The sequence below is a fragment of the Annulohypoxylon maeteangense genome (assembly GCF_022496945.1).
Source record: "Annulohypoxylon maeteangense strain CBS 123835 unplaced genomic scaffold GGS22scaffold_14, whole genome shotgun sequence".
Classification (NCBI taxonomy): Eukaryota; Fungi; Ascomycota; class Sordariomycetes; order Xylariales; family Hypoxylaceae; genus Annulohypoxylon; species Annulohypoxylon maeteangense.
In genome coordinates, this window is record NW_025953261.1 from 133,401 (window position 1) to 158,440 (window position 25,040).

Sequence of the window (25,040 nt, forward strand, 5' to 3'; positions counted from 1 at the left end):
CAAAGGGGGCTATTGGACAACAACGTCATGCCGAGCAAGATATTGGGAGATTGTGTATCTCATGAGGATGTATGTCGCCAACTTTGGCAAATATGATTCAACCTGTTCCATTCCAAGGTTCGCCAAGTGGATAGTCCTCGACGTTGACTGAAGAGAAGCGATTTTATCACATCACCAAGCGTCTATGTCGTAGATGTCAAGAAAGTCAAGAAGATCAAGAATACCAAGAATCCGAAAGTTGCTGATGTATGACCATCTCGGCTCTGCTTGTCTCAAGGAAGTAGTGCCGAGCTTAATGGTTTGTTGTCGCGCAAGAAACGGGGATGTTTTGGCAGACTTTGGGGGCCAGCTGAGAGTAAGGCAAGCTGAGACGAGGCCTGGAGACGATATGTTGGAATGCCGCGTTTCGCCTTATCGCCTTATCGCCTTATCATAGCCCCCGAGCCCTAATGCGCGACACCAGTCAGCTGTACCTAGGTACTTTAGGTACCTAAAGTACCTACTCAGAAGGAGGGAGCGGGAAACGGGGAGAGCTGAAGGAAGCGGCAGGCTTCGCAGCGCTCCGAACGCACAGATAAGAAGTTGCGAACCATCTCAAGGCGTTAAATGGAGCTACTGCTACAGATTGGCCAATCAGACGAGTTCAAATATTTCAAGTTGCAATGAGAATCAAAACGAGGGATGGTAAAGTGGGGCAGACCCTACAATTCAAGGGAAACTTTAGGGTCTTCAGGTTTAGGTACATGTATACGTACCTGGATACATGGAAATTGGTTGGGGGAATATTTGAAAGGAAAGAATCATGGATTGACTTGAGGAATCATAACATTCAAATTATTAGACTTCTAACTTGGAACTACCTAGTAGAAGGTTCATCATATTCTCTTATGTATATACTTACGACTGCCATTCTTCTAGAGGATATTCTCGATCTATCTCGATTGAAACCATCTTTCTATCTTGTCGGTGGTTTTTTTTTTTTTTTTTCAAATCAATACATCAATGAGTGAATATCTGAAATATCTGGAATATCTGGTTCAATCTATCCATCTATTCACCTGCAGAGAGCTCTTGGCGACGCGCAATCCTAGGTGTGACGAGCTTGTTCCGCGAACCATGATTCGAACAGAGAGTGGTCTTGATGCTGCTGGTGCTGGTGCTGGGTCTGGTGCTGGGTGAGCTTTGCATGTCGCCTACATGCCGCCTAGTTCTTGACCGCCTCTGCCCTTGCAATTCTATCATTCGCGCGCACGCGATTTCGCTCGTTGCCACCTCATCCACCTTTTCATCCCTCCAGTCTATCCAGTCCGTCCAGTCCCCTCCGCCGACCTCTCAACTCTGCCGCCTTTTATAACCCGACATGCAGAAAGATCTGCGTCGGGGAATACCTGCTGAGCGGCTTTCCCTAAACGGCAATGCAAAGTCGGAGTTGACGATACGTTGATTATTAAGGGAAAGTGGTTTCATCAAGCGCTGAAACCCTTTTACACTCTACACACTCGCTGCGTCTCTGACAGCATGTATCGTGCATCTGTGCGGAGGATACCTACCTAAGACCCAGGTAGGTAGGTAGGTATATCGAATTGTCGATGGATGTCTCTTATGAGGCAAGTCACAGAACAGTAGAACGAGCGGAGGAGAGAAAGGGAGAAAGGGCAAGAGATGGAGCCTGCATCCCCATCTGCAACGCTCAATTAGCCCACACATAATAGCCTGCTCCCCAATGAACGGCGACGGTGGACAAGACGAAGTTTCGCCTAGACCATCTCGGCACTTATCAATGCACTTAAGAAACATGACGTTCCTATCTTGGGAAGTGATCAGCAAAAAAGTCGATGCATGTGCCGGATCATATGGTCGACGTCCGATCCTCTTCCCGCATGGCTTGGAAGTTAGGGTCGAGAGTAAGTATTATTGTATTCTTTTCATTTTTCCTTTCTACTATTTTCTTTCGAACAACCTTACACCCTGTTCGTCCTGACGATGGTGATGTCTGATCATGCCTCAGACAGATTACCCTACCCGCCATGGTTTATGGGAAATTCATGTTGCTTTGATAAGACTATTTCTCATCTAAACCGGTTACAACCGCATCATCATCATCATAATCATCATTTTTTAAGATTAGGGTGGGTGAAGGAAAAAAATGAGAATGAAGATGAGGTGAAGCGGAGAGAAGGGCGTGGGATGATGGTCTAGAGCGTGTGGGAAAGGTCAGCCGAAACAAATTACATGGACGGTTGTTTTCAGTAACTCTAACGACACGACACTTTTTCCCTAACGGCACCACACCTTCCTAATTGGGACTAGTCAATTCACCACATAATTCAGCACAATTACTTTAATCGCACCAAAAAAACATAATACTTTTCAATCATTCAATTAGGCTTAGTGTAATGTAATTTCATTGGTTAAATGAAATTTACCGTGTTGACCCGCTTTTTCTCGTTTGATTATTGGTTTATACATTTAAACTTTCAAGTTTTGAATACCTCGAAAAAGGTGATTACATAACCCAAAACTGCGGTAACATCATTACGTAATACACACGTGCCCCGCATTGATTACATAATGCGATATTTGAATCTGAATAGTATTTTCTATTCAGTGTAAGTAATGATGAAATTGATATCATATTATAGGTCTTCTCTTGGCGAATCTAATTATATAACTTTCAATTAGGTGCAGTGGTTTTTAAATCTTATATTAGGGTTTATAATGGGCGACTGATTGCGTTGATGCAGCCACGTGATACCCATCGCGTCAACACAATTGCTTATTCATCCGAATGCACTTTGTCAATTACCTCAGCGATTATCCCTTGGATAAGACTATAAACTATATCAATCAATTGGCCTCATCGCGCGCTATAAACTCATATATTCTTCTAATTTTTAGAAATTTAAACAAATAAACTACTCAAGTTTCAACATCAGTATCGTAATGCGCACGCTTATTGGCTGAATACTAGAAGTACACAATACAAATTAGAGTTAGTGCGCGAAACTAAGCTGAAAAGGGCATTCCTGATGTTTTTGACTAGGTAATTGTGCTGAATTATGTGGTGAATTGACTAGTCCCAATTAGGAAGGTGTGGTGCCGTTAGGGAAAAAGTGTCGTGTCGTTAGAGTTACTGGGTTGTTTTGAGCTGATGCCAGGCTGTAATTAGCGGCAAGTAAATTACCGGGCTGAGGCGGTCGGGTGGTCACTATGCGCTGGCGCTGAGGCTTTACTGGCTACGAAATCCTCGAAGTTGGGGGCTGTTGGAGATCTCTCTATTGGTAGGTAATGTATCCATGGATGTACATACCTTATGGATGTCATGTACCTACATACATACACATACCTGTAAGTATGAAGATTTTCCGGATGTGCCCCCGAGGAAATCTGTTCAACAAGTGACCGGGCAAGCCTGCCTATCAGCTGCTTAAGGTGCTGATAAAAGCCCTGCCATCATTACTTACTACGTACATATCTACTCTAACTCATATGACTGCAGGCTGCATCTTTTAATAAGCATAAGAAGATACTGCATACTGATTGCCGCACCCACTTCTTACTGGCGGTCCTCGGCCGACCTATCAAGGGGTACCCCATGCCAAGCCATCCTCCGGCTCTTATCCAAAAAGCTCGAATGGGGGAATCCTATTCAGATCCCATATCTGACTAGACCGTCTCGAACTTGATGGCTCGGCTTATACGGCGTGGTATGAGAACTCAGGCAACATGCGGCACGTGCTAGGTATAGTATAGCTCATCCATTCTTCTTACATCTAACGTCGTTAAGAACTATTACGCCGAAGAAGCTAATACCTATTACCTAGGCTGCTAGGTACCTATCCATCGGCTAGCTATTATGTAGATGCTACCTACTAGGTATGTAGGTAGGCATGTAAATAGTAGATAAGAGGAACTGACTGGCATGGAGTCGATGGTAACGTGATTAGGTGGTATCGTTCATTGGCCCATGTCCTTATATACCCCCCCGGTCAACTCTTTTTTTCTTCTTGCTCTTCCCTCTTTTCTGCATTCATATCATTGTGCCACCGTACCACAGCTCAACATTGTTAAAGTTACAGTCACTTTGTGAGCACTAACAGTGATCAGCATGGACTCGAGCCAGAGCTGGACATCCAGCCGAGCCAGCTCTGGGACTGTGAAAGTTTCCCGCCTGACATGCATGCAGCTGCGGTTGATGCAAACCGCGTACTACCTCACGCTATAATCCACATATGTGTCCAATGGCTCTCGGCTTATCCCACTTGGAGACTTGATGGGATGGAGACTCGATTACCCTCGTTCGTAAGCAATGCTTAGCCGCCTGAATCAAGATATTCGGATAATGATAGGTGGCGTGCTTCCAGCACTGCTACTATGTACTCTTTATTAGTGCTCACTATCGTTTTGCCGACGAAGGTGAACCAAGTATCTAGATCTATCTAGTAAGACGTTTTTTTGCCAAGTAGAAAGGGATAGATGGCGTAACCGAAGCACTCGACTTACGAAGCCAGGTCTAAGATCCAAGTTCAAGTTCAAGTTCAAGTCCAAGTCCAAGTCCACGTCCACATCCACGTATTTATCTCAAGTACCCGGGGACCTTTACATACATAGCTAGTTACATAGTATGAACTACATAGTATGTAGAAACGTACTATATATGATATGATATATCCGTATGGGGAATAGAAGGTGCACTCGTTATGATTACGACCAGAAGCACAGCCATGATAGTATCGTATGTGTAACCCTTGGCTATCAAGGTAGTAGTTAACACGGTGGTCCGTCCCAGTAGCACGTTGTCGGAAGAAAGACGACGCAAGAAAGAACCCCATCTTATTAGTCGCCTACCCTATTATGTATACAGGTACCTAGTCGAGGCTTTAGCTGGATCATTAGTCCAGAATTAGTCTAGATTAGCATAATCGACTATAACCAACACCACAACGGCTTTCGGCTTTTTTATTTTATTTTTATTTCTCGTCTTGTCTCTCGTCCCTCTTGTTTTATTAGGTGCGCAGTATATTATATACATACTAATTTACTACTCGGCACTAATGCTATCCTGAGACCCTAAGACCCTAAGACTAATAAAGGTACTCGGTACCTAACTGAGGCAAGTACGATTCTATGCACCATATTGGCACTATCTAATAAAGGGACGCCGTCTCCATTTTGATAATCCACATATGAATCCACATCCGCATCGATGATCTTATTGTGTACATACGTACTATTTTGTTCGCCTTGTCGCTGTCATTCTTATTTCAGCTAGTTGCTGTACTGTACGTAGATGGAAGTGAAATTCGTCAACGGTTAACATTGGACAAGGCTTACGATCCCAAATCCTATAGATCGATCAGATTCGTATAGTAGATAGAATATGATACATACATACGACCTACATGTAGGTACTACTAGGTAGATGATGATACCTAGTAGATGATAATAGGTGATGATGACATTACATATTGCATATTGCATGAGTTACATACCTACCTAGTGGTAATTGCCTACCTAGGTACGGTACCTAGTAGCTAAAAGTTACAATTCCTTCTCCGAATGACCTCCATGGCTACCAACCTACATACCCGGACGTATGTACCCAGGTATGTATGAGGAAAGTAATGATGCGATAGGTACCCTGATTCTAGGTAGCTGTACCTACCTGTCGAAGGTCAAGTGTCAACGCTCCGCACCGACCTCCCGAATACCCCGGCAGCCCGGGAGCTATAATCCCTGTAAGGCGTTGCACCTTGCTTTTACACCTTGCACTGCTTGCGCTGCTTGCACCCCCTTCCAACTTCACATTCGAAGCTGGCCTGTTCTTCCCAATTTTTTCTCTCTCTTTCGCATTCGATGTTGTAAGTATCTCTTGTATCTCTTGTATCTCCCTGGGAATAATTGTGCAGCTAGGCTCCATGTGTGTGTAATCTGCCGTTGTAGTGGTCGCCCCACCTTCTTGTCTAGCCAGCCAGCCTTTTTTTACTTAGTACTAGGTATCTCGCCTGTCAATGCCTGTCTATCAGTCTACTTTCTCATCGATCGCGACGACCCCAAAAGTTATTAGCCAATTTACCTTCAAACCCAAGTTACTTTACTATCTCATTTTTTTTTCTCTTCTCTTCCTCTCTTTCCTTGATACCCTTTCCTGATACCGAGACAATTCTTCGGAAAAAAGTAAAGCAATTCTTTTTATTCCCTCCCTTTCTCTCTCTTTTTTAATTCTTTCCCCCACACACAAGAAGATAGGAAAGAGGAAAAAAAAGAAGAGAGAATAAGAAAAAAAAAGTAGTCGGCCAGATGTTCTTCTAAAGTTCACCATCCACACCCCTCGCGAACGTAGTCTCTCCGATAGGCGTCCTGCAGCCAATCTTTAAAATTTGCTGTTGCTATTGGCTCATTTCGTCACGAGGCGCAGTCATTAACTTTTTTTTCTTCTTCTCTAAAACCCTTCCACCCTTCGGCCGACGTTTCCGTCATGAACATCTTGTTTATGTTTATGATTGATTCTTCGTCCTTATTAAGCCGCAGTTGATGTTTACCGCTAAGTCACGCGCGCAAGCGGGAAGTGAGTCTGCGCGCGAGCGAGAGCGAGAGAAAGTGAGAAGAGTGAGCAGGACGAGGCGGAGAGCGGCCCAGCCCTAGTCCTGCCGCCCGCTTTCTGCGGCACAGTCGCCGGTCCGTATTTTATATATATGCGCGGCGAAGGCTCAGGAGCTATAAAAGGAGCATATTAAAAAGAAAATAAAGAAGAAAAAAAATTAACTAAGGGAGGAATTAATAACTTCGGAAACCTTCCCGTTACCCGACCCTGGATTTTGGCGCGAGGCGCGAAAGAGGAGGAGTGATGGCCGCCGACTCGTTAGAGCCTCGACTCGACCGTCGCGGTTCCCTGCTCGAGGGTCGGGAATCTCAAGTCGCACCCGGTTTTGACCCGTCTTTGGACCCCACGATTAGACAGCTGTTCGAGCAACAAGCTGAAATCCAGGCGAAGTTAGCGGCTCTACTCCCAGCCAAGTATCTCCCTAACAGTAAGCTCGAGCTGGACATGCTCCGTCGGAAGCTTAGAGCACTGGAGGCTTATGTGAAGAACCAAAGTGAGTTGCCTCCATTTTAATATTAATCCCGTAGTGCGACGTTGGTGTTAGACGGAATTCTGATATATGTAATCCAAGACCTGCCAGGGACCGTTCCAATATTATCTGAAGTCGAGGAAGCCCGCGCGCTGCAGTATAAATGCGAATGCATCGAGAGCTTCTTAATCGACCAAGGTATGTAGTTAAGCCATCTAGTATCCATCCCTTACCTAACGTACGCCCTGTCGCAAATAGGTCTAGACCTTCACGACGGCCAATTTCTGCATGCCTTGAAGTTATACGGTCAGGATGATGCACCGTCCGGCTACGATGCTTGGCTGGATAAGAATATCTCATTTTATGACCCCATATTCCGGGGATGGAGGATGAGAGAGACGATACCTTTAATTTCTAGACGCCAGGCTTCTTTTAAATGTTGGGATGACCGATGCGTGTATTATATATACGGCTTCTCCAACACCGAAGACCGGGACGAACATATAAAACAACATGCCGGTCCCCCAAAGAGAGATTCCGGTCTTTCGGTGGGTACTATTCCCCCAATTACCTTCTCAGACCAAGCGTCGTCGCGGCTATTTAGTACCGATCATATAAACCGAAGCTCTCCAGCTACTTTACCACGACTTTCTGTCCCTCCCTCTCTACCTCCACTAGCCACGGCCAACCAACCGAGAGACCGGCGTGAATCGACGATTGGGTATCCATTTGCGAACGAAATACCTCCTCAGCCTAGGGGATCCGTCGATTCCGAACCCGATTCCTTGCTTCCGCCCCTGAAGCGAAGTAGAGTCGGACACGGAAGGCTTGAATCCATAGGCGAGCTTAGACTGCCACGCGACGCTGGGCCGTGCCTCCGCTGTAAGGTTCAGGCGAAGCCGGTATGAAAACCCAGTTCCTATAGATCGGATTATTACTTACCCTGATTAGTGCGATTCGAAAGACGACTGTGCGTTTTGCGCTGAACCGCCTAACTCTGTTAATGACGAGTTTTGGGGTGTACTTGGTTGCCATCGTGGCCCTCTGGTCGCGCTAGCTGACTATATGCTACCAGGTATTTCCCCCTCTTCCTTCAATACCGATTGATCTATATATATATATTTAAGATGGAGTACTCACATCTCAAGTAGAAGCCCTGTCGCCGAGACAGGTGCACACGCCTGTCACTTCGCCCCTAGCCAGGCGGCGTAATATGAACGAATATCTCGAACGTACATATTTAGTGAGCCAGACCATGTCTGATATGGTGAAGTCACATATAGACTTCGACGACGGGTTCTGGTGGACTGAAGATCTTGCATCGTTACCAATGCCTAATCCCACTCTGGCGAATTATTCGAAAGATCCTAAGGATAAGCCGCCGCCTGTCCTGAAGGTGCTAGCAGCCAGCTGGAACGCTGAGGGTGTCCCCTTTCAATTTTGGGAACTTTTCAGGTTGACGGGCTTCATGTCGGAGAGTAGGGAACTGGAAGCTGTGACATATCCTGTGCTTCATCGGGCAAAATTACTTCTCAGGGAGATACTATTCTATGACTTGCAGCAGCCCGAACCGTCGATACGAACCGAAGTCAACTTAACTAACGTGACAAACGCCCAAAACTCGCCCGACGATATAGATTACGAAGGACGAAACCGACTGATTTATAATTGCATGGTTCAATTTCTGCAGTCGTTCGAGAGTACGACCATGCGAAGAGTTATTTCGGATCCGAAGAGTTGGCTAGCTGTTTTCGTTTCGCTTTGTATATTTAGTATTGTGAGGACGATCCTGGCCGATCTGATCTCTACGCCGTCGCGAACCCTGACCCCCCAGGCTCAAGCTGGTTTTCCTATGTCCGCAGGTGCCACTGCTATGCATAGCGTTTACAAGGCCTTGGTGAGCATATTCGCCTGGTCGACGCCGATGATGCTGGACGATCCACCTCAGGAATTGGATGGGAACGATCGTGTATTATTTGTTACCACTATTTCGGCTATTAGAAAGGACGACTGGATTGCATTGGGCATTCGCTCATCAAGAGATTTCCTCCTCGGCCTGGGAAGCGGTTATCTAGATGGTAATGCTGGGTTTAATGGTTTCTTTAGACAACGAACACCTATTTATCGGCACGTTTCTTACCAGCAGCCCTCCGCCGTGGGCCAAGCTGGGGATGTTCGGAAGCCCCTTTTTCAATGGCGTCCAATCGACCCTTGGGCAAATCGAAACGATCAAGAAATGCTGCCTGCAACATATGCCATAGAAACTCCTGAGCCTGGGAGGCGGCATACTGTAGGAGAGAACCCTGTCTTTACACGCGCAATTGCGAGAGGTCTTAGCTCTCCTTCGAAACTAAGGACTTCTTACCAACGGCCACCTCTTCGGCGCGTATTTTGTACCAAGTGTAACGAATATCCCGAGGGTTTCCGCGGCGAACACGAACTTCGAAGGCACAATGATGCCAAGCACGCCTCTTTGGTCAAGAGATGGGTCTGTACCGAGCCTCAGAACGCAAGTCCTAACTCTCCGCAGCCCGTAATACCGCTCTCGAAGTGCAAAGCTTGCGTTACGCAGAAACGATACGGCGCTTATTACAATGCAGCAGCTCATTTACGGAGAGCGCATTTTCACCCACACAGGAGCGGCAAAGCTAGTGGCGATTGGCCTCCGATGACTGTTTTGAAGGACTGGATGCGAGAAGTACGGCAGTCGATCGATATTAACGAGAACGACACGTCGAGCGGAGAAGAAGATAACGACGTAAGAATGATGGAAGAATATGCGTTGCCACGCCAGTCGTCTTTCTTGGAAGCTCCGCGCCTTGCGCCAGCCCCCCCTCAAGGGCCGTTACTGGCACCTTCAATAGCACCGTCCCTGGATAGCACTGCGCATAGTAGCCCCGTCATACCGAAGGCCGAGGACAATAGGAACCGGTGTCCTCATCCCGATTGCGGTCGAGTGTTCAAAGATTTGGCAGCACATATGTTGACACACCAAGAAGAACGGCCCGAAAAGTGTCCTATAGAAAGTTGCGAATATCACACGAAAGGGTTCGCCCGGAAATACGACAAAAACAGGCATGCACTAACACACTACAAGGGCACGATGGTCTGCCCTTTCTGTCCAGGGCCAGGGACAGCATATGAAAAGGCATTTAATAGGGCTGATGTGTTTAAACGACACTTAACGGCCGTGCACAATGTTGAACAGACCCCCCCTAACAGCCGGAAGATGATTATCACTGGAAACAGTTCTCGGAATGGTGGCGATGCTAAGTGTTCCATTTGCCAGACACGGTTTTCGACGGCACAGGAGTTCTACGAGCATTTGGACGATTGCGTTCTGAACGTCATCGTCCCTACAACGCCAAAGGCATTGAAAGACAGGGTTTCGACGCCTCAAAAGAGCGACGAACGGAGCATCGTCGTTGCGGTAGAGGACTCAGATGAAAAGGGTAGGGCTGAATCAAAAGGGGCAATCGACGTCTCCTCCTCCAAGGCGATATCGATATCGCCGGTGCGAGGGGAGAAGATGGATTTGGATTCGGACTAGGATTAGGAATGTGGAATGCGGAATGTGAAATATATGGGTAGTGTATATACGATGGAACGAAAGAAATGAGGGAGGAGTTTGGAAGATATCATGTGCTACGAGCGCGACCGTTGTATTCGTGTATACAAGCTTGGAACGAATATCAGGAACTTGAACGATATTAACCCATGCCCTATGACCACAGTGACCAATTGGGTTAGGACTGTGATGGATAGGCTTGCTCATCCAACTATCGGATTCGCTAGCAGTAATGATCGACGAGGATGAAGCCGAGGCCCAGAGATTGGGGAACTTTGGGAAGGATTCAACGCGGAGTGAGATGCAGAGCCCTTTCGTTTCTGAGCTATGTCAGTCTTACCGGGAACTTAGCTTAGGATCTAGTCTACCTCAGCTTGGTCTTCCAGGAGAACAGATATCGTATCGCGAGTATCGACGCCGGTGCTTTCGAACGAACGTCTACCTACTTAGGTACTTACATGTCAGTTAGGTAGGTACATAAATGATTTCTCTATGCCTACCTAGGTATCTATGCAAGGAACAAGTTTCTAGGACCGAGGTGTGCAGCTGATATTTACTTTTTTGCAGCAATAGCGCTATATGCAGCCATTTAATCTTACCGGGATTGCGAACGACGACGCTTGCATGCTTCTGCATGCATATCTAGGTACCTAGGCAGGTAGGTATACAGTCAAAGCTACCTACATACATACCTCGGATCGGCTCATCTGCCGGGTCTGGGTCGCCAGTGGCAGACGACGCCAGAGCGTGAGGCGCAGGACTATCGGTATTTCATGATACTAGCGAAATCCTTCCGTCTTACCTCGATTCCTTCGACCCCCCCTTCCCCATCCCTCGCTATTACTTATGCTACCTACCATTCATCCGGCTTGTGTATATGGTACATTGGAGGTAGGTACCGCGCTGTGGATGGGAGCGTTCCTTCGCACGTGGTTTGACGACGCTTCTGGGACGAGCGTTCCGTTGGGGGAGCCGTGGTGGTGTTCCGGATTTGGGTCGGGAAGAGGGAGTGCGGGTAGGAGTAGGGCTGGGTTGGATGAGAGATTCTTCTGTCGCACAACGCGGTTTAGTGATACGGGACGATTGACGCGTTTGAATGGTTAGGTTAATTGATGAATATTGATTACGATTAGAGACGAACGACCTTACCCAATTTGTGATCTTAGGATTGTCGGGTATGCATCGATATGATCTTCTTGAGAGATTGAACTGGACTCTATAAGCGTAGCGAGAAGAGGGTAGCACGTAGCTTCTATACAATTCACGCCTTTGAGCACATCACATTTAAAACCACAACATGTACATATTAAACCAATCTTACATTTTACACGAGTATTCATGCCTAGCAGAAGATATCCCATTCTCTAGTATATGTATATATATTTTCCCTCCCAATTTCCGAACGGGGTATCATCACCAGCCATACACGCACCTCATATCCATACATACGTCCATGCGTACACATCCGTACCCAACCGCATTACACATAAGAGAAACCTCTTCACAAAGACTGATTACAACCCCCTCATTAGCTCCATCGTCGGTTGCCTCCAACTCCGAGGTAGGTAGTATGTATGCCAACCTAGTTCTCGACCGGCTTCCGAGCATATCCATTCAAGCACCTAAATCCGGCGCCGATTTTCCTCCCTTCCTCAATGATCTCATGCACGCCATCAAGGCACTTGCTCGCCTTCTCACTCTCCGCCTCCACCTCGAAGAACCCGAGACGTTCCTCGCTCGCCACCTTCTCCGTCTCGCATCTCAACAGCCACCTCTCCCACGCCCAACTTCCAGCGAGACCCGTCACCGAGGCCGCGGCTTCCGTGCTGCCGCAAACCATGGCCTCCAGATCCAACGGACGCTCTACCCCAGTGATGCTGTCACATGCCACCCTACGGTTACGTCGGACGGCTGGGTCCGGGCCCATGGGTAGACATACCCACGCGCGACGTACGCCGTCGAAGCCAGCGCGGTGAAGACGGTTTATAAACATCCGGGTTGGAGACGAGTCGTAGCCGAGGGTTTTTAGGGCAAACCCAAACTCGACAGACTTAGCGAGGCCAAGCGGACCCGCGTTAGTGATATCCGAGTCGAGGACTGAAAACTCGAGATACCCCCCGGGCTTGAGCACGCGCATGCACTCGCTCAAGCAGCTATCCCATTCATCCTCACCATTCTCTCCGATGAACTTGAGGATAGAGTGAAGCTCACGCGCCGACACTAGGTCGAAGTGGCCGTCAGGGAAGGGCAGCTTCGTGAGTCGTTCCACAGCGACCTGTCGGTGGTTGGGCGGGCCGCGGATGTTCGAGTTAGACAACTGCCGGATAGCCTTAGTCGTGACCGTGTATACCTTAGTGTTAGGGTACATGATAGCACAGTGCCAGGCCCAGCCGCAAGCAGCCTGGCCGCCTAGGTCAAGGATACGCGCCCGATCTTTCGCGCCGCCGATACGGGAAAGGCGGGCAAGACGTTTAGCGATTGGTGCAGAAAATAGACGCCCACCATTCAAAGCCTTAGTCGCGCCGACGTGCCAATTTGCCATGGACATTTGGGTTAACGCCTCGTGCTCCTTTTCTCGCTTCAATTTCTCGGGGTCATCGACAAGAATGTCGTCACCGCGAGCCACATTGGCACTCATCCGCTTCTTAGCCGACTGAGGCATCACTGATAATTGGTACTTGCCAAGAAGCTGGTTACGGTGAGTCTCGCGCAAAGAGATGCGCTCAGCCTGCAATGCCTCAAAACGAGGAAGGCGATGGACAAAAGGATCTTGACTACGGGATCTAATGATATAGTCCTGAAAAGCACGGTAGTAAGCTGATTCTTGTCGCGCAAGCTTGGGCGGCAAGGTCCTTGGGATGTCGGTCTTAACCACGACTTCGGAAAACCGAACCATCTTTTTCTTCTGTGATGGGGATACCACATCAGATTCGGGCTCTTTGGTCTTTGGCTCCTCTTCGACATGGACTTTTTGCGTCTCTGGTTCAGGGTCAACCGTTGGCTTGACTTCTTCCTCCGGGAGAATACCCTTTAGATAAGCCCTCTGTGCCATGAGCCATAATTCTGTCCGGTCCAGGTTGGACAGGGCAGCTTCTTGTTGCTTCTTAGTATATTCGGGATCATAAGTTGTAACGATCTCTGTGGCAGTGACATCCTCGTGAGGGCTTGAAGGCTCATAGTAGGCCGTGGGGGAAGTTAAGGGGTTTCTTGGCTCAATGCGTCGCGCTGTGATTACTTCTTCGGTAAGATCACCTCTCGCCTCGAGAACCTGTTCTAGCACAGCTGGTCTTGCAGTCGGAAGGCCATCCGACATTGTGCCTCTGATTTCTACGAATTGCTCAACTGGTGCCGATGGGATGGGCGTGGCAGCAAACCGCTCAGGTCGCGGCGGAGGAGGAGGTAGGACCGGAACATTTGGCAGAGCTGGAACCTGAGGGGCAGGCTCATTCCACGGGCAGCGATAGAACTGTTCTGCAGTAGTCGAAGTAGGAGGCGCATTCTCATCAGGTGTCATTGTAGGTAGATGCCAAGTATGCCTCGTACGTGGAGAAAGACCAGAAAAGAAACCTCCGGGCGAAGGAATGTCAAGTCTCGTTAAACCATTGAGAGATGGCTGATGAGTCGACACTCTTCGAATTGGTCTTGACATGGAAGTGAGCAAGCGCGGTGTTTGCTGTGACATTTCTGGCCTTCGCCCTCCTGTGACTTCAATGACCTGCTCTAGGTGATACTCCTCTTCGGAGTCATCGCCTCCTGATAGAGCTTGCAATGTAGCCAGGGCAGCAGGTTGTAGTTGGACTCCAGACCAGTCCGTGTTAGTAGTGCTTTCTCCCTCTCCAATGATTGGTGTCGGTGGAGCAGACAGAGCGGCCATTTGATCAGAGCTTAAACTTCCATCTAGGGACGGTGGAGCGGAGATGGTTGGCACCTCCTCAGATTGTTGGGCATGTAAAAATGAGATCGCAGCTGGCGACATTTCAACCTTAGCTAGTGGCGTAGGAGGCAGAGGTGACATTAACCTCTTAAACTCCGGCCTACCTGACAAGCTCTCCGCATTTTGTTCCTGTTGAGCCGGGATAACTAAAGGCGGAAGAGCCCGGTGTGACGTGGAAGATTGAGTTGCGGTTCGCTTTAGCATCGTGTGTCGAGAGCTATTCCGGCGTTTTATTGAGGACTTCCTCGAAATCCGTCGAGTGTCTTCTTCGTCGGAGACTTCGTAGATATCGTCAAAGTCTGTTACGTCAGTACTTATGCTCGCTCGGTTCCAGGGGTCCGAGGACGTTATTGACGGCGAGTTGCTCTCATCAGCAGAAGCAGTCGACGGAGACTCGGGTAATATTGGCGCTGATAGAAAGTGAAATCCTCGCGGAGTTGGGAAATGGTCACTTCGTGGTGACAACCATTGTACGATCTTATCGTTGGAACTGGCTTGCATTTTACGACCCCTCGACGCCTTCAACCTTTGGGACGCTTCCGGCTCCTCTTCCATTATTGTATTAAGTGACCTCCCCGGTCTTCGTGCCAGCGAAGGGGATGGAGGTGTGTATGTGCTAGACGGTAAAAGTACTAGCTCAGGCATGTTGGTGGTATATATGAAAATGTAATAAGTAAGATTCTCAAGGAAAAATAGATTGTAGCTATTCTGGGGTGTTGCAACCGTAAGACGACCTAAAATATGACGTCCGGCGTCGTTGAAAGCAAAGGTAGTGGAAGAAAATGCTTTAACGATAGAAACGCTTCGTTCAACGAAAGCGAAATATGAAATGAGGCAACCTCAAGGAAGCTTGAGGGAAGAGAGTGAAAGAAACGAAACCTACCAAGTGATCGGGAGCAAGTAGTTTTATGACTCTTACCTTAGGGAAGGCAAGCGGCTATCGCGTGGGGATAGTCTCATCGAGAGGAAGACGAGCGCTTCCAAGCCAGTGGTTTGCCATGTTAATGGGCGGGTAGTAGCAAGAGGTTGCATAGGTAGCCATGGTCCCGTACTGCAGATTTGACCATACACACTACCTCTTAGAGCCGGTTTGGGCATGGATTTGTGATAGCGGTGCCGGAAGAGGACATCGAGGACGAAGAAGACTGGTGTTCGGTCGAACTACCGATTCCAACATCCAATCATGGTCGTTAGCCAGACGAACGTCCGTGGTATAATTTTAGAAAACTCCGCGATGGGGACCAATAGTCAGACTGGCGCGCGGGAGAGGTGGACGGAGAAAAAATCTGATTGGGAATATATTGCAGGCTTCCAGACCAATGAGGTAAGGTTACGCTGAACTGAGCGCTTAAACCGCCCTCCTCGATTTGTGACGCTCCGTGATTGGCCCATTCGCGTTCCACGATGGGATGAATCGTGCAGGGAAACCGAACTTCCAGAACATACAAGAGAATAAAATCTAAAGAAACGTCATAAGAAACGATTCATGGAGAATTCTTTGAAGATCTAGCCGGTTTTTTTGTTGAATGAATGGCGGCAAGAATTGACGTTAGCAAGCGAAGCGCTTCATATGGGTATATATCGCCGATGTACCGTATCCTAGGAGTTAGAAAGGAAGATACTCCTTTATTAATTTCCTAGAATATTTGGTATATACGTATCGCATAGTTAGGTAGTGTTGTATTAGTTGGGACAATATTCGATGACCTTGATGATCGTACGGATTAGAGCCAATTGTTTGCTTCCGTGCATCATGCAGGTTGCTAACGTATTCGCTCTCTCGAGTCTCGATAGTTGCAGCCGTACTACCTCTCATCGACACTGATCCAACATATTAAAAAGACACGTCGACTCATGCAATGCGTGAAGCAGTGTAATGTCGCAAGGTCTGCGGGGATGAGACCAATTCTGGAGGACTCTTGACGCATGTAAGACATGCAGATCGAGAAGGCCAACCGTCGTTCCTCGACGAAGGCACAACGCTATAGTAGTGGGAAGTCCGACGGATGTAACTATATTTCCGCAGCGTAGATGAGAGAGGATGCTAAATGAAGCATTTCACTTGTATCTCAATAAGTACGGGCGTCGGACACACTCATGATTAGAGATAAATATCGACTTCCGGAGCTGGTAGGATGGTGATCTTAGGGGACATCGTCGGCTTCAGCCTTTAGACATTGTAGTCATCTAGAATCGTTTGATATTTTAACCACCAATCAAGATTGTGATTCATGGTATAGAAAAATGCCATGGTTATTATGTGAGTTGTAAAGGTAGGCAAAAGTTATAGTGATGATTTAGCAAATCAATTCCACCTATCAATGTAAGCTAGCTACGAACTGTGGCGTAAGCTCAACTTAAAAACTTGTGAGGTCTGTGCTCAGTGGCTTGAAAGAGCCTAACCAGGTAAATTCTAGGTTAAGTTCCTTCCGGTTCGCGCCGTCTTCGCGGATCGTACTCGTACAAAGCTGCAATAATAAAGCAACTACCCCACCAACCCACCAGACATACCTGGTCACCGAATCGACGAACAACCCCGCGCTGCAAATACAATACATACCTATCTAGTTAGTTCCTTACCAGCGGCCAACACCATTCTGAGCTGTTAAACTACGAAACACCGTTCGTTTCCTTTCATCTCAATTAATTACCAGGGAATGGCAGACGTAGAACAGGCAGAAGCCCCCAGCGAGCCCCAGAGCCGCCACGTGCTCTACTGCGGCGGTAAGTCAAACAAGAAACAATAAACAATTACAGCCAGGTCCCCACCAGCGACCTCGCAGGGGGTTGTTTAATGGGAGGTACTGGTGGTCGTATTGCTACTGGTAGATCTTGAGCTGACAGCATCTATCTATTAACGTAGTATGCACTTTACCACCAGAGGTACGATCCATTACTCCCAAATAATACAAATACATCATCCATGGCCTGCAAATTCGCCGACTGGAGTTCGAGTAGCTGTTGGTGGAGAATAGGCGCAAATGTACGCAAGACAAAGACTAATTGCCAAGCAAGTAGTACTGCGAATATGGCGGCACCGTCAAGAAATGCCAGGACTGGCTACAGAAGGCTTATCCGACCTTATATGACCAGATATGGTCCGCTGGTACGTGGAATCTCTCTTCTTGACCCGTCTTTCCAATTCCCCAAAAATGCACCTGCAAGGTCTCGATTCCAGTCCTCTCCAGATACGCCACTAATACAACCAATCCACGCCCACAGAAGCCTTAGAAGCCGCCACCGCCTCCCTATCCGTCGAAGCCCAAAAGCGAGCCGCGAAGGACGCCCAAAAGAAAGCCGCTCAGGCAGAAAAGGCCGAGCAGAAACAGGCCGACAAGATCGCCAACAGCGTCGTCACCATCAAGCGCGTCGAGCGGAACAAGCGCAAATACGTAACCGCTGTGTCCGGTCTCGAAGCATTTGGACTAGACCTGAAGAAGGTGGCCAAAGAATTCGGCAAGAAGTTTGCCACCGGCTCTTCGGTAACCAAGGTGCCAAGCGGCGGGGAGGAGATTGTAGTCCAGGGAGATGTGAGCGACGAGATCGAGGAGTTCCTGTTAGAGAAGTATAAGGATATACCGGAAGACAACATCGAGTTAGTAGATGATAAGAAAAAGAAAAGTGCCAGCGCCGCCGGCTGAGCGTGTTATGTCACAAAGGAGTCACGTATGCCCTACATGAATTAGGGGAGAGACAGAAGGAAACAGTCCTTGAAATAGAAAAAGACAGCATGAAGTTTTTTCATTGTAACCTGAGACCTGAGACCCGATTGACCCGATTCAACCGTACCCTCCATGGCCCTTATTTGCCAGCCGACCGTGAACTCCATACAAAAATCAACCCTCAAACCTCAATTACACATTAAATCATCGGAGAAAGTTATGTTCTCTTTCTCAGCGTTCTTCCAGTCCCCGTAGCTGCAGGTGCAGCCGTGGCCTTGGACGCTGGAGGCTTCTTGGTAGTCGCCGACTTGATTGTGCTCATCACCGTCCGCTTGGCCGGAGGAGCAGTAGTCTTGGCAGCTCTTGAAGCAGTTGTCTTTTTAACAACGGTCGTCGAGCTTCCATTGCTTGTCTCACTTGCAGCGCTGACTTTGCGTCGTCCACGCGTAGAGGCAGCAGTTGGTGGGCGGGAGACCGCAGCGGCTTGTCGCGTGCGCGTGGTAGTCGGGCCGCCGCCAGAACTTGTCGTAGATGTACCGGTAGCCTTGCGTGTGCCAGTTGCGGGCCGAGTTCCTCTAACTTTATCTGCCATACCCGATAGGATGTTCGACGGACCCTTAGGAGGCGGACCTTTTGTAGGCGAAGCGGGTCTACTGATCATTGCCTTCGTAGGAGACGCAGGGCGCTCTCGGGTAATGGGCCGGGTGTTGGTGTTCGAGGATGTAGGCGACAAGACATTGGCTGGTTGAATGGGTGCAGTTTCCTTATTAGGAACACCACGAAGTCTCTTCTTGGGATTCTCAACAGCATTGCTACGGTTCTCTTTATCAGACGAATTCTCCGTGCTATATGTTGTTGTTAGTTAGACAGTGGGAACAGACAGAAATTTAATCCTACCTCAAGCGCTTTCGTCCGACTGCTGCATTGCGTGCGGGAACTGGCTTGCGGGTAACAGGCTGGGGTAATATGCCGTCCTTAGGTGGAACTGGCGGTGCTACATACGTTGACTTGGTTGACTTGGGAGGGCGAGGGGGCTGTTGTGGCTGTAGGGATTTTGCAAGAAGGTCGCCCATCTTCATCTTGCGTAGAGAAGTCGGAATTCGGTTGACGCGCATCTCGACGCGTGATCGTAATTGTTGCGCCTGCACATTGTATTGGGCCCTTAGTCGTCGAGCACGCTCAGTAACTATAGTTCCAGTTTATTAGTATCGCGTATGTTTATAGCCAGGTTAAGACTCATGCCCATACCTTCAAGTCGGCAATTATCGATGATAGCTTGCTTCTGCTGGAGGGTGAGACCCAACTTTCGCCTCTTAATAGGACTTCGGTGTGGGCTATGCTTCATCTGAGAGATCTTGTCGCCGATGGGGCTTACTGAATAATTCGACTTGCGCTTTCGCGTCGCCTTAACAGGTGCCATATTGTTGGGTATTTGTATTAAATTCGGTTCGGTTCTGATAGGAGAATAAGTGGTGAATTCTAAGACGGAACGCGTTCGTCGTGTAGTGCTTTTTTGAATATGGAGTACTATGGAGTACAATGCAGGATTGGTGTTGATGAAACTAAAGATTGTGCAAGTAAACAAACCTTGGAAAGATAGAGCATAGGTACCTGGAGTTGTGGTCGATTTAATTGGACGACCCGGGATTCTGGTGGAGTTCTGACGTCTAAAAACAGTAATGGCGGTAAGTGCATATACCTGGTAAGCTTTAAAGCTTACTGCAACTAACTGCATCAAGTACTATTACATGCCTAAATATCTTGTACAGTATTGTACCTTGTACTTACCCAGGCTGCACCTGCCTGACGTTTACGCTGTATCTGATTGTACCTAGAGCTCAAACTCCGATTCTCAATCATCGCAACTGCACCTTGCACCTTACACCTTAATCCATTACCTACATAGCACATCCAATCCACAACCTTAAAGCTGTTCCCTACTTCTTTTCCCCCCAGCCTTACACTACGGCCAACATTCTACTTTCCACTTATTACCAACCAAATTGTCCCGGCACAGAACCATTGCCAATATGCCGTTACAAGCAGTGATGATAGTTGTGGACAACAGCGAAAGTAGTCGAAATGGAGATTATCAACCATCGCGATTTGACGCTCAAGCCGATGCTATAAATATCATGTTCGAGAGTATTACCCAGTCCAATCCAGAGTCCTCCGTTGGTTTGATGAGCATGGGTGGCAAGGGACCTGAGGTCTTGTCAACTTTAACGACGGACCGAGGCAAATTGCTCGACGGCCTCCACCGAACGAAGAAGAAGATCTCGGGTTCTTCTCATCTCGCAACCGGCATCCAGATCGCTAGTGTATGTTCAACCTCCGTGTCTAATAAGTGTATGTAAAGGGTGCTTAGACTAATGACATGATTCTTCCGCCTAATAGCTAGCACTAAAGCATCGACAAAACAAGTCCCAACGCCAGCGCATCATCGTTTTTGTGTGCTCTCCTGTGGCCGATGACGAGAAGCGGCTCGTTTCCTTAGCCAAGAAGATGAAGAAGGGCAATATCGATATCGACTTCGTTCTATTCGGCGATCTAGACGATGATGACGTACAGAAGAAGCTCGAAGCTTTTAACAACGCGGTTAAGACTAACGAAAACTCACATCTCGTCGTTATTCCGCCTAGCGGGAAGCTTCTGAGCGATCAGCTCATTACTACACCTATCCTACTTGGCGAAGGTGCTGCCGGTAGTTCAGGCGGCATGGCTGAGGGCGGTGGCGACTTCGGTGATTTCGACTTCGATCCTAGTGCGGACCCGGAGTTAGCACTGGCATTACGCATGAGTATGGACGAAGAGAATGCTAGACAAGCCAAGCAAGCCAAAGAAGACGAAGAAGCTGCGAAAAAGACAGACTTGGAAGGCATAGAGGAAGAGGGCGAAAACCAACCCCTCCTGAACGAGCAGGGAGAGCCTAGTGGAAGCGGATCTTCCAAGAACAACAAGAAAAATGACGATGACAAGATGGACATGTCGTAGACTTATTTATCTACTGCATATTAACTCTATTTCTCGTCGGCGTGGGATCACGGAGTTGAACTTGTACTGTAATGATAGACTAGCGGCGAATCAAGGGGGAAATGGCATTCTCTCGAGGCAGGGTGGATTCTTCTATCAAGAATTGAGGCCTTTGCCTTGTCGTGTTAAAACCAAATCTCTAAACTCCAAACGCCGTGCGACGATGCAAACCTATAACCATACATAGGTATCTATTTAATCCCGCCCTATCAAGTCGGCAAGACCTTCTTCGTTCCTAGTGACAAGCTCATAATGAAAACATATCTAATGAGTACCCGGTATCACGCCATTCTATCTGGAGCTATTGATCTCTCTTATGTAAGAATTTAATTTCCTGTCGAAAGTCTCGCAACGTATAGGCATTTCGAGTTGGTAGAAGGGGTTCTTCATGACGTAATCAGAGTATAGGTCGTAGATTTTGCGTATGGTTAAATCCACGTTGGTTTGCATTGTGTCGGTGAATAGTAGGAATTTAGTGCCGGTTAAGGTGTTGAAACACTGCAGCCGAAAGTTCTCCGACTCGAGCACTTCAAGGCCGGAAGGGGGCTCCGGCCTGGTTGGTATCGGTACACCCGCGGCATTAACAGCTGTTTGATATTGGGAATTCAATATCCCCTTGAGTGGGTTGAGCCGAGCTGTGATGGCGTGGACTCTGTTATAAGTTTAGGATGAGATGAGCAAGTAACCTCATGATAAGAGAGTGATGGGTTTCAAAGATGAGACGAGGAAGAGAATCTCACCCGTGGAAAGTTCCAGCAAGAACAAGGTAGTCGTTCGTATTGAGCTGGTTGAGGCCATCACCAAAGGTCCTATTATAAATAAGACCTCCAGCCTTGTTGATCACGATGAGAGCTAAAACGCCCCTATATAAATCAGTATTGGTTCCATATATTCCAGTAGCTTCATGCTTACATTATGCGGGAATGGGGGATGGCTATGGTGTGTTCTTATTCGCGTACGGGCGTAGGGGTTCAAGAAGTCCAAGATATATTTCCTTGCTCATTTCTCATCAAGATAGGTCTCATCTATTGATGGCTTCTCAAAGTACGTAATATTTCATAGCACACGACAGGTACCTAAGTATACGTACCTAGCTAGGTCTTTATGAACATTATTAAATCCACGCTTTGAATCTTGGCTTTGACAAAGTCGAAACACCGAAGATTATCCAGAAAATTCCCTGTGTCTATTACGATAATTGGTTAGTGGATTTATATACAAGCTTTAGCGTTCCTCGAAATCCCCATAATTCACAACACGCCCATGCAAAGCTTGTGCAACCTTGTTCATCACAGGCAGCCGCATGTCTAACAAGCTGACTTACCTTTCTTTCCTGTCGCATTTTCGCAATTCCATCTTCCAACCGTCCGCATCACCGCGTCCTTTTGCGACAACCAAGATACAATTTAACAATTGCCAATTATCGCCATTCTCCAACACAACCAAACTTTGATATCGTCAATCAATTCTTTATTCGCGTGCGATTGCTATCGCACAGAGTCAATCGGTCAAACTTGACGATGTCTCAGCATGCACCGACCTCGCGCTCGAGGCCAGAGCCTCCTGGTACCGAAGAGGCCACCACCGTTCTCAAGCTTGGAGAGTTCCAAGATGTCGATACTCTCACATTGTCCGAAGCTGCTCTGGTCATCAATGCCCTCGTAGCCAAACGCCGAAATGATCGCAAGAACGTGAACGAGACAGAGTACGCATTTCGCCCTTTGATTCCCCTTCGATAAACGATGGTGATGAAGAAAGGAGAAAGAGTGCTAGTCTGTTCATGGAGAAGCATGCTAACTTCATCTTCTTCAGTATGTTGACGAAGACTGTCGACTATCTAGACACGTTTGCACGCTTCAAGAAGAAGGAAAGTGTAGAAGCTGTTGAGCGTCTCTTGAGCTCATATCCCAAGCTGCACAAGTTCGAGCGAGCACAACTTGGTATGCACATCTCCACTATTCCGATAAATACTTAGTAGATATGTTATTCATGGGTTACAATGATGAACTAACATGAGAATCACGCGTCTTAGGATCTCTCTGTTGCGAGACGGCTGAGGAAGCCAAGTACCTCATTCCTTCCCTCCAGAACAAGATCTCTGACGAGGAACTCCAAGAGATGCTCGACGAGATCTACAAGTTAATGCCCCGGTAATCATCTCGACGAACTTTTCTAGATATCCCGCCTCCGTTATTTCCAACGATTCATCAGATCGACATGAAGGCACTAGAACGGACTTGCTTCGAGTTTGAGAAGTCGTGATGATGATAATCAGTTTCAGGATGGAATTATGCAGATTTCTTTTGAGGCGTTTCATTTCAACTAGACCAGAGGACTGGTAATTGCACATGGACGGCGTAGGATAGGAAAAGACTTCTGTTTCCCTTTGGTGTTCTTCTATACCCCCATAAGATCGGCAGATAAAGGCAGACGCAAAAATAGCATTTGATTGATTTCCCACAAGTATCCATCGATCCCGAATCTGGTGTCTTCCCTTCCGCTCATAAGGTTGTCACTCAAATTACAAGCTATATCACTGCTTCAACGTCTATCTTAGGAGCATTGGTTGGTGAAAATGCGGTTTCTTTAATTTAAATCAGCATAAGCAAGTTAGCTATAAGTTTTTAACCCGCTAATTTAGTAACGAGTATATAGTACGCGGCATAACGATACCCGTGAGGATATCATCATGGTATTCCTCCAACCTCAGCTTCAGCGACTGACCTAATCACCCAAAACATCCTCCCTATTCCGATCCGCTGTGTCAAATCTCCTTTCCTCTTTCTCTTTCCCCCTTCATCTCACTTAAATCTCCCCCCAAACCATTCCTCCACCAATTCCACCACCACAAATCCTACCACAAAAAAACAAACATCAAGCCAACCCCCTCCCCCCTAAGGCAACTCACACAACCCCCTCAAATCCGGCGATCTCTTCGCATCGCCCTCCCCCCCTTCCTTCCCCTTATCCCCTCCCCGCCACATCGGGTGATCAGCCATGAACCCCTCCGCGGCGCCAGAGGAAAACGAAAACGGGTTCGCGGCGGACGCGCGCGCGTTGCGGCGCGCGATGCAGCGCCGGCGGATCAGCAGGTACCCGAATAGCGAGAGCAGGGCTGCGGCGACGGTGCCGCCTACGCTTATCCCCGCGATGGCAGTTGTGCTGAGGCGTGGGTGCGAGTCGTTGCTGCTGCTGGGCTGGGGTGCGCTTGTTGGGATTGGGATCCAGACGGTTGGGGGCGCGGGGGTGGTTTGGGGGGTGGAGGATGGGGTGGGAGATGTGGTTTGTGAGGAGGATGTTGGAGATGATGATCGGGTGGTTGATTGTGCTGTCGTCTCTGTGGTGCTGGTTGGGTCGGTGGTAGATGGTGGTAGAGGATATACGAAAGTGGTACTGCCATCATCCGTACTAGATTCGGTAGTAGATGGCGAAGGTGCAGGCGTCTCAGTATCATCCGGTGGCGCGGTAGTCGAAGAGTCGATATATGGGACCGGGTAAGAGGTTGTCGTTCGCTGCCCCTCGGGACATTGGTCTGGCCCACAAGCATCGACACGACAACAGCCTTTAAAGCCGTTGTCGCAGCTATAGAATGTGAAGCCGAACTCGCAGATTCCCAAAGACGCCATTGCGATGGTGATTGATAACGGTAGGTACTTGTTGATGTTATCGAAGGCGAGTTAAAGATATGTGGGTGAGCGGCAAGGGATAAAGAGGCGAGATCAGACTTGCTCGGTCCTCCACGGGTAGGTAATATGTAGAATAGATGTCAA

At 48.0% G+C, this 25,040-nt stretch overlaps 10 protein-coding genes across 10 annotated transcripts; 5 read left to right on the top strand and 5 right to left on the bottom strand.

Annotated features, from left to right (window-relative positions):
* The first annotated feature begins 1,000 nt into the window (after window positions 1-1,000).
* GGS22DRAFT_39737 (uncharacterized protein) lies at window positions 1,001-1,422 on the top strand. Its single transcript, XM_047966978.1, has one exon. It carries the CDS (start codon window positions 1,142-1,144, stop codon window positions 1,352-1,354), a length of 213 nt encoding a protein of 70 aa, XP_047816554.1. The 5' UTR covers window positions 1,001-1,141; the 3' UTR covers window positions 1,355-1,422.
* Window positions 1,001-1,715, bottom strand: GGS22DRAFT_168573 (uncharacterized protein). The gene has a single exon (XM_047962184.1). The coding sequence runs from the start codon at window positions 1,705-1,707 to the stop codon at window positions 1,492-1,494; it is 216 nt and encodes a 71-aa protein (XP_047816553.1). The 5' UTR covers window positions 1,708-1,715; the 3' UTR covers window positions 1,001-1,491.
* A 4,870-nt stretch (window positions 1,716-6,585) lies between these two features.
* Window positions 6,586-11,006, top strand: GGS22DRAFT_39747 (uncharacterized protein). The gene is made up of 5 exons (XM_047966979.1): window positions 6,586-7,097; window positions 7,176-7,271; window positions 7,332-7,975; window positions 8,025-8,148; window positions 8,225-11,006. Exons 1-5 carry the CDS (start codon window positions 6,848-6,850, stop codon window positions 10,621-10,623), a joined length of 3,513 nt encoding a protein of 1,170 aa, XP_047816555.1. The 5' UTR covers window positions 6,586-6,847; the 3' UTR covers window positions 10,624-11,006.
* An 892-nt stretch (window positions 11,007-11,898) lies between these two features.
* Window positions 11,899-15,964, bottom strand: GGS22DRAFT_168579 (uncharacterized protein). The gene has a single exon (XM_047962185.1). It carries the CDS (start codon window positions 15,218-15,220, stop codon window positions 12,224-12,226), a length of 2,997 nt encoding a protein of 998 aa, XP_047816556.1. The 5' UTR covers window positions 15,221-15,964; the 3' UTR covers window positions 11,899-12,223.
* Window positions 15,965-17,048: 1,084 nt separating this feature from the next.
* On the top strand, window positions 17,049-18,335 carry GGS22DRAFT_39821 (translation machinery-associated protein 22). The gene is made up of 4 exons (XM_047966981.1): window positions 17,049-17,299; window positions 17,439-17,458; window positions 17,594-17,681; window positions 17,798-18,335. The coding sequence occupies exons 1-4, from the start codon at window positions 17,233-17,235 to the stop codon at window positions 18,214-18,216; spliced, it is 594 nt and encodes a 197-aa protein (XP_047816557.1). The 5' UTR covers window positions 17,049-17,232; the 3' UTR covers window positions 18,217-18,335.
* Window positions 18,301-19,800, bottom strand: GGS22DRAFT_39844 (Borealin N terminal-domain-containing protein). The gene is made up of 3 exons (XM_047966982.1): window positions 19,486-19,800; window positions 19,135-19,423; window positions 18,301-19,082 (listed from the first exon to the last, which is right to left on the bottom strand). The coding sequence occupies exons 1-3, from the start codon at window positions 19,655-19,657 to the stop codon at window positions 18,455-18,457; spliced, it is 1,089 nt and encodes a 362-aa protein (XP_047816558.1). The 5' UTR covers window positions 19,658-19,800; the 3' UTR covers window positions 18,301-18,454.
* A 290-nt stretch (window positions 19,801-20,090) lies between these two features.
* GGS22DRAFT_39853 (von Willebrand factor type A domain-containing protein) lies at window positions 20,091-21,463 on the top strand. The gene is made up of 2 exons (XM_047966983.1): window positions 20,091-20,558; window positions 20,635-21,463. Exons 1-2 carry the CDS (start codon window positions 20,268-20,270, stop codon window positions 21,229-21,231), a joined length of 888 nt encoding a protein of 295 aa, XP_047816559.1. The 5' UTR covers window positions 20,091-20,267; the 3' UTR covers window positions 21,232-21,463.
* On the bottom strand, window positions 21,397-22,421 carry GGS22DRAFT_39857 (Sybindin-like protein). Its single transcript, XM_047966984.1, has 3 exons — window positions 22,183-22,421; window positions 22,011-22,133; window positions 21,397-21,922 (listed from the first exon to the last, which is right to left on the bottom strand). Coding segments are annotated over exons 1-3 (486 nt in total). The 5' UTR covers window positions 22,185-22,421; the 3' UTR covers window positions 21,397-21,561.
* A 1-nt stretch (window position 22,422) lies between these two features.
* GGS22DRAFT_39859 (RNA polymerase Rpb4) lies at window positions 22,423-24,128 on the top strand. Its single transcript, XM_047966985.1, has 3 exons — window positions 22,423-22,975; window positions 23,083-23,210; window positions 23,303-24,128. Exons 1-3 carry the CDS (start codon window positions 22,791-22,793, stop codon window positions 23,422-23,424), a joined length of 435 nt encoding a protein of 144 aa, XP_047816561.1. The 5' UTR covers window positions 22,423-22,790; the 3' UTR covers window positions 23,425-24,128.
* Window positions 24,129-24,164: 36 nt separating this feature from the next.
* GGS22DRAFT_195505 (uncharacterized protein) lies at window positions 24,165-25,004 on the bottom strand (the record flags this gene model as incomplete). The annotated part of the gene is made up of 1 exon (XM_047965678.1): window positions 24,165-25,004. The coding sequence occupies exon 1, from the start codon at window positions 24,894-24,896 to the stop codon at window positions 24,165-24,167; it is 732 nt and encodes a 243-aa protein (XP_047816562.1). The 5' UTR covers window positions 24,897-25,004.
* Between the last annotated feature and the right edge of the window lie 36 nt (window positions 25,005-25,040).